The 12,809-nt window shown below is 49.3% G+C and overlaps 1 protein-coding gene across 5 annotated transcripts in view; it reads right to left on the minus strand.

Annotated features, from left to right (window-relative positions):
- The window catches only part of RNASEH1 (ribonuclease H1), a 23,141-nt gene extending 10,968 nt beyond the window's left edge, over positions 1-12,173 (minus strand). For 4 of the 5 annotated variants that reach the window (XR_013331811.1, XR_013331812.1, XM_077750953.1 and 1 more), the window contains exons 1-8: positions 11,977-12,173; positions 10,988-11,103; positions 7,516-7,674; positions 5,641-5,740; positions 4,747-4,801; positions 4,344-4,428; positions 3,640-3,764; positions 2,303-2,421 (exon numbers count right to left, since the gene is read on the minus strand). Coding sequence is in view for 3 of the 5 variants with exons in the window: in XM_077750953.1 (XP_077607079.1) it covers positions 2,320-2,421; positions 3,640-3,764; positions 4,344-4,428; positions 4,747-4,801; positions 5,641-5,740; positions 7,516-7,674; positions 10,988-11,103; positions 11,977-12,107 (873 nt within the window). In the remaining 2 variants the exon portion in view is untranslated. Of the gene's footprint in view, positions 1-2,186; positions 2,422-3,639; positions 3,765-4,343; positions 4,429-4,746; positions 4,802-5,640; positions 5,741-7,515; positions 7,675-10,987; positions 11,104-11,976 lie in introns of those variants that run through there. The other variant, XM_077750952.1, reaches the window with a different exon arrangement.
- Positions 12,174-12,809: the final 636 nt, after the last annotated feature.

The following is a 12,809-nucleotide window of genomic DNA, read 5'->3' on the forward strand; positions in this document are numbered from 1 at the left end:
GAGGGAGGGAAGAAAGAAGGGAAGGGAAGGGAAGGGAAGGGAAGGGAGGGAGGGAGGGAGGGAGGGAGGAAGGAAGGAAGGAAGGAGGGAAGGAAGGAAGGAAGGAAGGAAGGAGAGAGTCTTAGAGAAACAGCCAATTCGAGAGCTGGAGGAGGGAAGGCAGATGGGTCTGGAGTCCCCTGCCGCAGCACAGAGCAACGGGGCAGATGGCTGCGTGCACCTACGTGTGTGTGTGTGTGTGTGTGGACTGTACATGTATTTGTGTGTGCCTGCGGTCCATACACGTACAGGAGTGTGCTCGGTGCAGATGTGTGCAACATGAATATCCAAAGAAATCAAGAGCCGACCAGAAGAACCTCCCTTCTACAGGCCAAAGAAGCTACAGTTTGGGTTCAATAAAGGTAAAAACTGCAGCAGCCTGAAATCCATCGAGCGGGTGTAAGTACACAAGCTCATGACACATATGTGTTATGGAAATACATAAATAAAAAAACCTTGATCGGCTGCCCTCTGAGGACAACAGACTGGTCACCTTTGCAGCTATGCTGACGCTCCTAGATGAAAGTGACCACTGCGGTCCCAGACAGACAACAGGAAGCACCGTCTGAAACCATTCCAGACAACAAATCTGAGCAAATCCCAGATCCCCACCCGGAGCCCCCAGACGGTGAGTGGATCGGGCACTCCGTGCCAGCCGCTGCCCACATCAAGAGAACAATGACCGCCCGCGGCTGCAGGTGACTGCACGTGGCCACCTGTCACTTGCTGTGTGGAACCTGGTTCTGATCAAGCCTCTGGGGATGGGGCACCTGGGGGCTCAGCTGGTTGAGCATCCAGCTTCAGCTCAGGGCGTGATCTCACGGTTCGTGGGTTTGAGCCCCGCGTCAGGCTCTGTGCTGATAGCTCAGGGCCTGGAGCTGCTTCAGATTCTGTGTCTCCCTCTCTCTCTGACCCTTCCCTGCTCATGCTCTGCCTCTCTCTCTCTCAAAAATAAATAAACGTCGGGGCGCCTGGGTGGCTTAGTCGGTTAAGCGTCCAACTTTCGCTTAGGTCATGATCTCGCGGTTTGTGGGTTCGAGCCCCGCGTTGGGCTCTGTGCTGACTGCCAGCTCAGAGCCTGGAGCCTGTTTCAGTCTGTGACTCCCTCTCTCTCTGACCCTCCCCTGCTCACGCTGTCTCTCTCTCTTCTCTCCTAGAAATAAGTAAAACATTAAAAAAAAAAAAATTTTTTTTTTAAATAAATAAATAAATAAACGTTAAAGAAAAAAAAAAGCGTCTGGGTCCTGCTGCCAACTCTCAGGAAGCTCAGAGGACAGGAGAAAACGCTGCACTGAGCCAGGAGGGTGGCCGTGGAGAAATCTAGACCGTGGGGACAGCAGGGCAAGTGGCCCAGGCTCCTAACAGGGAGACCCTGTAAGGCGACCAGTAAGTGGCAGGAGGCCTGTAAATGAAAGAGACTTAAGCAATACCCAGTTAAAGACACACGTAGACAAGGCTGAATTACTACAAAGAAACGCAAAGAAGTCATTTCTATAAAAGTCAGGATGAATTTGGGAGGGAGGGAGGGCTGTGATTGGAGGAGCACGTGGAGAACCTTCTGGGGTGTCTGGCAAAGTTCTAGTTCTTGCCTGGGAATTAACCTTACAGTAATCGTAATTCAATAAGCTATACATTTGTATCATTTTTTTTGTACGTTTTAGTGATAAAAAAAAGTAGTAAATAAAGGTAAAAGTAAACAATTATATCAAACTTTAACCTTCACAGTGCTTTTAAGACAAACAGCTGAAGAAATTTTCAAAGGCTGCTTTGTGCATCTTGCTGTGCCGGTAACTGTCCCTCTCAGCGGTCAAGGAGCCAGGACCACGTCTGCGCAGGCCTCCCTCGCACACGGGTGCCCGGCCACGTAAGACCCAGGCCACGTAAGACCCAGGCCACGCTCTCTCAGCCGAGGCGCAGGCCCAGCACTGCCCGGCTCTACTCCACAGGGAGGGACAAGTCAGCCCAAACATTCTGAGACTCAATCCTGCCGACTATAAGTTAAATGAACACTTTTAGAACACTTCCAATTTCCTGTCTGCTGAATTCGTGTCTTATTAAGTCAAGTCCTACAATTTGTCCAGTTATAAAACTAATGAGAACAGTGTCCAACCCAACAGAATGCTGAAATCTCAAACAATGCTCAAATCTCAGAGGATGTTCAATTTATTACACACTGAACCACTTTTTATCACAGGGAATCACAGAAGGACTTTCTGATTTGTTTTTCACATCAGTAAGGAAAGGTAAGAAAACCGTCACTCACTCAAGCTTTCCCAAGAATTAAAAGGACTTCGTTCTGTCTTCAGACTGCTTAGCCCCTTCTCTTGCTAATCTGTCAGCTTCTTCGTTGCCTGTGAATCCCGAATGGCCAGGAACATGCATCTGTTAAATAAATTGTTTCCTTTTATCTTCACTGGTTTTTTACGTAAGCAATACACGAGTGTACCCTCACTGTAAAAACTGCGACTGCTCCCAGGGGCGGGAGGAGACAGGACTCAGCCGCCCTCGGCCCTGCCCCGACACAGTCCAACAGCACAGCCTGTGGGCCCAGGGCACCGTGCAGTGAAGGCGTTTCCAAAGCTCCCCTTCTGATTCTCCACCAACCTGATTTTACTGTTGCCTTTTTTCCCACTGAATGATGGAACTGGAGGGCTTTCCAGGCAAAACACACTAGTACAGACAGACACCGACCAGACGTATCCAACACACACACCTCGGAAAGGGATGTTAAGTATGTAACCACTCATCATATCTACACTGCTAAACGGCAAATTTAAACCCTACTTCACCAAACTGCCCCCAGTGGTCCTGGGGAGGGAGGACAATGTAGGGTTCAGACAATGCTGGTCGTTTAACGTGCTCGGTACTGCTTTAACAGTCTTAATAAAAACTATAAGAAAAACAGTTCCGGGGCACCTGGGTGGCTCAGTCAGTTAAGCGTCCAACTCCGGCTCAGGTCATAATCTCATAGTTCGTGGGTTCGAGCCCCACGTCGGGCTCTGTGCTGAGAACTCAGAGCCTGGAGCCTGTTTCAGATCCTGTGTCTCCCTCTCTTTCTCCGCCCCTCCCCCACTTGGGCTCTGTCTGTCTCTCTCAAAAATAAAGAAATGTAAAAAAATTTTAATTAAATTTAAAAAAGAAAAACATTTCCACTTTGGAAAAAAGTTATGTTACTAAAGTCTTGATCACACTTTATTTTTTAAAAATTCTTTATAAATTCACTTTATCTTGAGATTATGGATGATTCCTAAAAAACCAATAATGATTGTCACAAGTCACTTTAGCAGCAAGGAGGGGAGCCCAGGCCAGGCACTAGCAAGCACCGCTAGGACAACAGAAAGAACACCAAGCATCCCTCATTCATTCACACCAGAAAGGTGTGCTCTCCACACGATCACGCCAACAATACGCAGTGTGACTTCTGTGATGATCAAGGGCCCAATGTGTCCCGACTGCAAACACGTGCTATGACGCTAACTGCATGGAAACTTACTTTCACTCAGGTCGTTAATCCACTCACAGAAACCACCGATCTCTCAGTTAATTTAGAACCTCTGGTCCTGACGGCCCGGGGACAGGTCGAGCTCAGAAAACACTCACCCACTGGATGTCCATGCCGCGGGTCAGCTGCTCCAGCGCCACAAAGTCCTCCTTGTTGATCACGTCCTTCCCCGTGCTGGTTTTCCACCCGTTCTTCTTCCAGCCTTGAACCCAGTTAGTGATCCCTGTGAGAAACCCACACTCGCGGTCAAGCCGGCTCCAATGGCCTGGTCTCTGCTCCTCCCCAGACTCCCTCCTACGCCTGCTTCACTCTTCCGTCTGGTGTGTGCACACCTGCCCACACGGGCCGGCCTCTGGCCCAGGGCACAGGCCTGGCAGGCTCGCCAGCTCATCCCTGCGCTCAGACTCATGCTGACCCACAGCTCCTGGCCGAAGAGGCCACCTCCTCCACCTCCCCAACCCCCCACCCCACGTCCTAAACACGGAACTCCCTGAAAGAGCCGTCAGCCCAGCCCCTAAAAGGTACTTATGCACGTTTATGCTCCAAGGACCACGAGAGCAGGGACACACCGACCCCACTGCCCTGTGCTCAGTGCCTGACACACACCTGACTGTGGGGCATGCAGCAGAGCAGAACTGGGCTCTAGAACCTCATCTGTTCCCTGACACCTGACAAACCGAACGTGGTCCCCACTTCCCGTCTGTGGCCTGCCCCGATGCGATCCCTCTGCTGCAGAAGGGAATTCACGCTTCCCTCTGTGCTTACTAGGAGAACACCGGAGAAGTACAATATGAGAGCTTACCATTTATGGTAAACATACTGTCCGTATACAGAACCAGCTTCTTGATGTTCTGAGCCTTCGCTTGCTGGATGGCTTTGCAGGCTGCCTTGAAGAAAGCGGTCTGTCAGCATGCTACAAAGTTCAACTTCACTAATGTTTGAAATCACTCCACCATTTAAATGGTCTTTCTCTGTGCTAAGTGTAACGCTTGTACTCTCTATATGAAATATTGCTACACATACAGTTGTTTGCACATTTTTGTGAAATCACTTCGAAAAGTTTTCTGGAAAAATCTCTATCTGTTGCAGTTATTAACCACAAACTAAGTTTCTTCTAGACCCTGAGTATCTTGTGCACATAGTGTGTACGCAGCTCATGGCCACGAGCGACTCATGATCAGTGGGAAAAGTGTCTGACAACTTACATGAATTTCTGCTCTTTGGTTGGTCTGCCGCCCAGGAAGCCTGATGCCCATGTTCCTAGTTTCAAAATGATACAAAGGAAAAAGAAATTAATTTAAAAAGCTAAATCTCAAAGTGATTCCATAAGCCTCTCAATGGAGAATAGGCCTATATGTTTTTGACACATGAAAACATCATACAAAAACATAGCCTTTAAAAATCAAACTGACAGTACTAACATCTCATGGAAAAGTATCATGGGCTGGTCTGGTAAAGAATACTGGGCCAGAAGTCAAAAGCAAAGTTTTATTTCTGGCCCTAAAATACTGAGCGTCTGGTCTCGGATGAACACTAACAAGTTCGCCACCTCTTACAGGGTTCAAAGCTAAAACGAGATATTAAAAGGAAAGCACCCTGTAGACCACAGATGGAGAGAAACATCAAGCCTCACAATTACGTAGCAGCTTATCTTACGTCATGCCTAACCCTGCTGTGGGCGCCTGTACGTGACCCCCCCGGCTCCATCCTGACTTAGCGCCTGTGGAAAACGAGACGCCACCCCAAGCTCACAGGTCTTCAGAAGAGTCGTGGGGACATGCTGGGCTCCACGTCCGGCGGCCTGCCCCTGGGATGTCCTTGCCAAAACTGGCCCGTGGGGGACGTGTGACTTACCTAGCAGGGCAGGGAGGTCACCTGGGCAGAAGGTGCTGTCAGCGAGGAACAGACACGCATCAAGACTCGGGGCCAAGAAAGCAACACTGAGGCTCCCTCCCGAGGGACGAAGCTGCCAGTACCGGCACAAACTGAAGCTCACTCTCCCTGCCAAAGCCGCGTGCCAGGTGGCCACGTCCCGGGTCACGCCCTCACAAGTGTTGGACTATGATTCACTTAGATTTGAAGCCCTTTTGTTTACTCACAGAGGATGGCCCGGTCCCCAGTAAACGCCAATTCCCGCGCGGGCCCTCCTGTGCCCGTTACTGGAGCAGCAGCCATCAGTGTAGACAACGACATAGTCTCCTGGAAGAGGGATTCCGTGAGCATCACTGGGTCAAGAGCACAAACACTGAGATCCACTTCAGACTCGCTGAGCTCACGGTCTCACGTTAAACAGAGAGTATGGTTCGAGGTGGGCGGGACTTTCTGTCCGGAAAACATGAACGATTCCTGACCTGCCCGCTAGAAGGTCTAGTCCCCTGATAAATGTCGGTCTAATTTTTTTTCTAGTATATTTGCCTCAAGGAAACAATGGTGGCGTCTTTGCTTCTTTCCCTCAGAACAGAGGGTCTGATTGACATCCCAGTGCTGTAAAGAAGGCGGCAGAAAAGGACGGATATGAGGCCGCTCTAGGGCCCCAGATGTGACCAGAACACGCTCAGCAGGGCAGCAGGAGAGGTCAGGTTGGCAGGTCTTACAAAGCAGGGCTGTGGGAGTAAACAGACGCCTTGCTCTAGGAGTTGTTCGTCGGAAGGACTGCAGGCCGGACGAGGCACAGGGAAAGGGAAGAGGAGGGAAGACGTAATGTGACAGAACAGCACGTTCCCGAGCAGAGCAGGGCTGGGGATGTGAGGAGGTAGGGGTGTGGGGAACAGGGGTGTGGGGGGACAGGGGTGTGGAGNGGGGTGCTGGGCCAGAATCCTTGGTCCAGAAGAACTTGACGCCTTCAACACAGCTGCCTTGCTGCTCACTGAACTGTCCCCATTGCAAGGACCTATCAGGCATTGCGCTGGGTGCCACCGTCCCTCAAGCCACTGTTAGTAGCTCAGAAGTGGCTCATCTCCCAGTCACTCCACTCCATGATTCTGACTACTGCTAGCAAATGACCCATCAAGAACATCTGGGTTTTTTGTTTTTTTTTACATAACTAGAAATTTGATTCATAGTTTTTTATTTTTGTCTTTTTTAACGTAGGCTCCCTACCCAATGCGGTGCTTGAACTCACGACCCGAGATCAAGAATTGCATGCTCTACAGACCGAGCCAGCCAGGCGCCCCGATTTATACATGTGCGATATAGCTTGACAAAACATTTTCTATTGGCTTTTCCTGAATTAAATTATAAGATGGTTTATTCCTGGAGAAAACCTGGAACCACAAATACAGTGATTTATATAAAAATGCTACTTACTCCTATTTTCTGTTCATATATCTAAAAACCAAAAACGAGCTTTATATACCATGAGTCACTAAATATAGACTGATTTCTAAAGTTAGAGGTAGAGAACGAGGTAACATCATTAACAGCCTGCAGAGGCCAAATGTACAAGTTGTAGATAGTGGAGCTAAAAAAAGAGCTCTGTCCAGGCCCTTTCCTATTGGAAGAAGCTGAAGCCTTTGCATTCTCTCATACTGACCTGAAATCCTGCGTGCAGGGAATACTGACAATTCAGAAGACTGCAATGCTCTTCATTTGTACACCACACAATGGTTTTCTAATGAAAGTCCAAAGTTTTAATAATTCTGCAGTCTGATCAACTATAAAATAGTAACCTCAGATTTTTAGATAAACTTTTCAGGTAAGAATGAAAACAGGGACGCCTGGGTGGCTCAGTTGGTTGAGCATCTGACTGGCTCAGGTCGTGATCTCGCGGTCTTAAGTCGGGCTCTATGCTGACAACTCAGAACCTAGAGCCTGCTTCCGATTCTGTGTCCCTCTCTCATTCTGACCCTCCTCTGTCTCTGTCTCTCCCTCAAGAACAAACATTAGCTCAAATTTCCCCCATTAAGTGAGAATAGTTTTTACACCTATTTTCATGATTATTACATAGAACATTTAAAGATTCAAGAAAGACATACCCATGTAAGCAAATGTGTCTTTGCCGACTGCAGGGACCGGTTCTGCGCTCTGTTTCATATGCTTCGCACACGGTTCTGCATTTTCATCTCCGTCCAAACGCTCACGGACTCGCTTGCTTGCTTTCACTTGTGATTCTTGTATGTGTTCATTTTCCTCCCCTGAAAGATAGAGTCTACTCAAAAACCCGGAAAAAAATGAACACAAAATGAAATGCTGAAAAATCCAGAAATTCCGTAAGTCATTTATTATCACCAAATCCGACTTAAATACCCTGTGTAGCCCTGTAAAGAGGAAAGGGCTTCGGGCAGCCCACGTCATCTCAGATTCTGATGTCCTATGAAATTACTCTGAATTTTTCATGATAAGCTTGATAAGGGCGATTTGAAGGCTAGAGCAACATTTCTAGTAAAATAGAGATCTGGTTTTGACAGAGACAGATACAGCACGCGTTCTGAAGCCTACAGGGACGGCCAGCAGTGTGCGAGTCTGAGGGACTCCTTCCCCAAAAGAAACAAGGACCAAACTTTCATATGTAAGATCAGTGGCATCTGTGGCCCAACACCTCACCCCTACTCTAGACACTTCAATTCCATCAAGGCCAAGTTGAGACCCTCCAGGAAAGTTAAGAGGGTTAACTTGACCCGACAGAAACAGGTCACCACCTGGAGAAAGGAAAGTAGAAACCAAACAGCAGAGGGACTGAATCCCTTCAGGGCGGTAGCTGCAGAATTTTCTTTCAGGGGAAGGGTGAACTCAGGATTAATCCTGAAGGGATTCTCATACTCCCTCACGCTATGTGGGAGCAGCTTTTCCTACATTATCGTTTGATGGAAAGGGGATAGGGGCATAGAAGGAGTCACTGACTGCGTCTCCAAAATAACAACTAAACCCAACACTGCAGAGTTCGCTTTAAGCTCTAAACCCCTAAACAGGGATGGAGAAATGGGGCTCTAGCACTGACTGAACACCCACCACACGGGTGAGCTTCTCAACCCACACTTGTCAGAAGGCCGCGATGGTCATCAAGGCCAAATCTGAGTCAAGTCACCACAGAGAGCAATGTATGGTATTTCCACTGTGCTACATTTACCTTGAAAATATACCTCGAGGTACTTTAGATATGTAAATCCCTAAACAAAAGCACAGGTCAAAGGGTAATTCTGCAAAATTCTAATACTGCTATAAACACACTGATTTTATTTATAGTAACAGAGTTAAACTGGCATGAAAGTTTTTACCTTTTCTTTACGGTTTTGTGTGTGTGTGTGTGTGTAAGGTTTATTTATTTATTTTGAAAGAGGAAGAGAGCATGGCGGGGGAGAGGGAAAGAGAAAATCCCAAGCAGGCTCCGCACTATCGGTGTGGAGCCTGATGCAGGGGTTGAACTCACAAACCATGAGATCATGAGCTGAGCCATAGTAAAGAACCAGACTCTCCGCTGACTTAGCCACCCAGGTGCCCCTGGCATAAAAGTTTTTAAAGGCCAGATAAGACTGAAGGAAAAAGATGGGGCACCTGGTTGGCTCAGTCGGTTCCGACTTCGGCTCAGGTTATGATCTCATGGCTCGTGGGTTTGAGCCCCGCGTTGGGCTCTGTGCTGACAGCTCAGAGCCTAGAGCCTGCTTCGGATTTTGTGTCTCCCTCTCTCTCTGGCCCTCCCCTGCTCACGCTGTCTGTCCGTGTGTGTGTGTGTCTCTCTCTCTCTCTCTCAGAAATAAAACATTAAAAAATAAAAAATTTTTTAAAAGGCTGAAGGATAAAGAAACCATGGTTGTCAGATAATTTTCCCTTCACAACATTGTGTTTTTCGAGTAAGTTAACCCCAAATCAGCTTACAGAGAGCGATACGGCAAATAACTCAAAAATCTCAAAATAAAAATATAGGTCACATTAAGGGAAAAATTAGGAAAGGAGTTAACACTTTTGCTTTGATACATTTTTGAACATTAAAAATGTTAAATCCCAATTTTTATACAGAAGTCACTAAATAGGAGGTCTCTGTAAACTTCTAAGAAAGGTGACTCATAGACATAAGGAAATGCCTTCCCTTAGGATGTAGAGTATTTAACAAACTGAAACATATCAGAAGAACTGATTAGTTAAAACGAAAGAGCAGTGAAAAGGAGGTATTAGGAACCCAACTATGACAAGAGCCATACTTCCAGATTTGGAAGAGGACCCAGGGCACAGCGGGGCCGCCAGGGGAATTATAACAGTGATCATAACACCTAACACTAGGGACACCGGGGGGCTCAGTGGGCTCAGCGGGACTCCTGGTTTCAGCTAAGGTCATGATCTCACAGTTCATGAGTTCGAACCCCATGTCAGGCTCTGTGCTCAGAGTGCGGAGCCTGCTTGGGATTCTCTCTCTCAAAAATAAATAAACTTAAAAAAAAAAGTCTGTGAGTACAGCTAATGAAACACCGCCTCTTCAAAGTCGGTTAAGGTATACAGTATACCTCTGACCACCATGGGGAGTTTAACACCTTGCGCAGTCGAAGATCTGAGTATAGACTTTGACTTCCCAACCACTTAACTACTACTGAGAGCCTACTGTTAGCTGGAAGCCTTACTAGTAATGTAATCAGTCAATTCACACATATTTTGTATATGTCTTATAGACTGTAGTCTTAGAATAAGCTAGAGAAGAGAAACTGTCATTAAGGAAACTATAATAAACGGATGTAATAAATGTTAGATAACCAAGTCCACACATACGCTGACCCATGCAGTTCAAACACGTGCTGTTCAGGGTTAACTATTTTAAAATTTTTGTGCTCTGAAGCAGACCCCTCAGTCCCACGTACTTGATGTTCCTTATACTGGGACTTACGCTTCAATTAACTATGCTTTCTGCAACAAGTGACATTGGGGAAATTCGACCCTGTGACTGTCCTACACAAAAAGGAAACACCATACAGGTGCGCGCACTGAGGCAAACTACGCTCACCACTTTACAACTGCAGCCCAGTCAATTCGATGACAGAGTAAGTATTTTCTTTTTCTTTTTTAATTTCTGAGAGAGAGAGAGAGAGGCAGAGTGAGCAGGGGAGGGTCAGAGAGGGAGACACAGAACCCGAAGCAGGCTCCAGGCTCTGAGCTGTCAGCACAGAGCCCGACGTGGGGCTCGAACCCACCAACCGTGAGATCATGACCTGAGCCAAAGTCAGACACTTAGCCGACTGAGCCACCCAGGCGCCCCAGAACAAGTATTTTCTAAGAGATAAAGTTAAGCATAGTGAGGACAGTGAATGGAACAGGAGGCTGGTGTCCTGGCTCGTCTCTAATTCAGACACTGACAGACTCACTAAGCTAACCTGCATTCTGCCTGTCTCCCCACCTGTAAAATGGAAAAATGGAAACGACTGTATCTGCTCTGTTTGGAAGGTAGCTACACAGATCAAGTGACTCCGGGGCTATGCGAGGCTCTGAACAGGTTAAGACGCCACGACGGTGAGAGCGGCTGACTACCTTCCGGTCCATCCGGGCTTGCCGGCTTTCTGACAAAGGCCCAGGCCTCCTCCTCTGTGGCAAACTTCTTAAATCTGGCAGCAGGAAACCGGTCCACCTGGGCTCTACATTCGTTCCTGGAATAGAGCGCAAGGTTACTTCTTCCTCCCTCACGAATCCTCTTTTTAACAGAGTCTGAGGTTGGGAATGTGAGAAAGGTCGGGGCTGTCAGTTCCGTGGAGGCAAACTGTTTGTGGCTGTCGTTCCTGTCCCACACTTCACCCTGCGGCGCTATGTCCCGGCCAGACGGTGCGCCGGCTTGGCAGCAGTTCTCCAACCTCAAAACTTACTGGGGTTTGTGGGCCTTTGAAACAGAAAACCCGATTAACGTTTCATTACAGCAAAAAGGTGAACCTCGGAGCTGCCGCTGCCTCCGCAGCACAACTGCACAGGTTAACAACTGTGGACACACACACACAAACACACACACCAAACTTTGGTGTCCTATGGGGGGGCGAGTCCTGGCCGTGGAATCCAAACACCTGCATACAAGTCCTACCCGTATCACCTACTCGCCACGGCTACTACACCTGAATATCATTAACTCACCAACCTCAAACGGTTGTTACAGGGACCTAAATTTAGGTTTGGAAGAATTGCTCTTTTTAAAGACACAGGGAAGATTCCATTAGATACTATCAGAGTTCCGCTACGTGTAAGCGCTTGGAAATTGTTTCACGGAAACAGAAAGGAAGGACTAAGTCGAGGGCCCTGGTCACCCTGACACTATACGTGGCATCTCTGATAGCGCCCACAGAAATGGGACGGAGTCACAGCGTCCGGCCGGGGCCGGCGAGCCGACGCCGGTGGAGACGGGCTCGGGGCTCCCACTGCGCTGCCGGCCGCGGGCTCCCCGCGCTGCCCCCCAGGCCGAGGGCCGCGAGCTTCGGTGACAGCCCGCCTTCCTGCCGCGCGGCTGCCGGAGGCGCGACTCGGCACCGCCCACTCACCAGGTCTGGAAGACCCCGGCCTTGCGGCCCCTCCTCACAGCATAGAACATGCCGAGACCGCTGCAGCCGCGGGCGCTGCAGCGCACGGCGACCAAAGCGACTCTGCGCGCAATGCACAGTAACCGAGTCATCACTCACTGCCGGCCATCGCCGAACTCTTCAGCTCTGCGCCTGGCGCTGCCGGCACACAGACCCAGCTTCCGGCGGCGGCGCTGGGAGATGACGCACATCCGGCAGAGCTGCAGGGGCGGGGCCTAAGGACCTAAGGCCCGGGCATTTCCGGCTCAATTTCCTGGACGTCGGGGAGAAAGTCGGGCCTGGGCCGTCCCGGGAGGGGCGGGGCCTACGGAAGTGGGTAGGGACTAGGGCTGTGTCGGCTAGAAGTGCACTGTGAGCGGCGGCACAGGGTCTGGGAGGTGTTGGCCGGGCGGAGCCGACTGAGGGGCGGAGTCTAGGGCGGTACTGTGTGAGGGGCGGGGTCTAGGGCCAAGCGGAGTAAGAAGCGGAGAGTGGGCTGTGTGCGCATTGCGGTACCGCATGTGGGCGGGGTCTAGGTGGTGGGAGCGGGGCGGGGCCGCCCNAGGGCAGCGCCTTTCCCCAGGAGCGCCCCCCGCCCACGTGGATGTGTGATCCTTAATGCGCTGGGACCCAGGGAGCGAATTTAGTTGAAAAGGCAGTTCCTTAGAATCTGCCCGATGTCTGACTGTGCTCTGGAAGCAAATCAACTTCTTTGTAAAGTCCTGTCCACTGGCAAGCCTTGCTTTTCAAATTAATTTTAAATGACTTTAATTTTCCTTCGGTGTTCAGTTCGGGAAATCTTAGCGACCGGCTAG

The sequence above is a fragment of the Crocuta crocuta genome, unplaced genomic scaffold, assembly GCF_008692635.1.
Source record: "Crocuta crocuta isolate KB4526 unplaced genomic scaffold, BGI_CrCroc_1.0 scaffold129, whole genome shotgun sequence".
Classification (NCBI taxonomy): domain Eukaryota; kingdom Metazoa; phylum Chordata; class Mammalia; order Carnivora; family Hyaenidae; genus Crocuta; species Crocuta crocuta.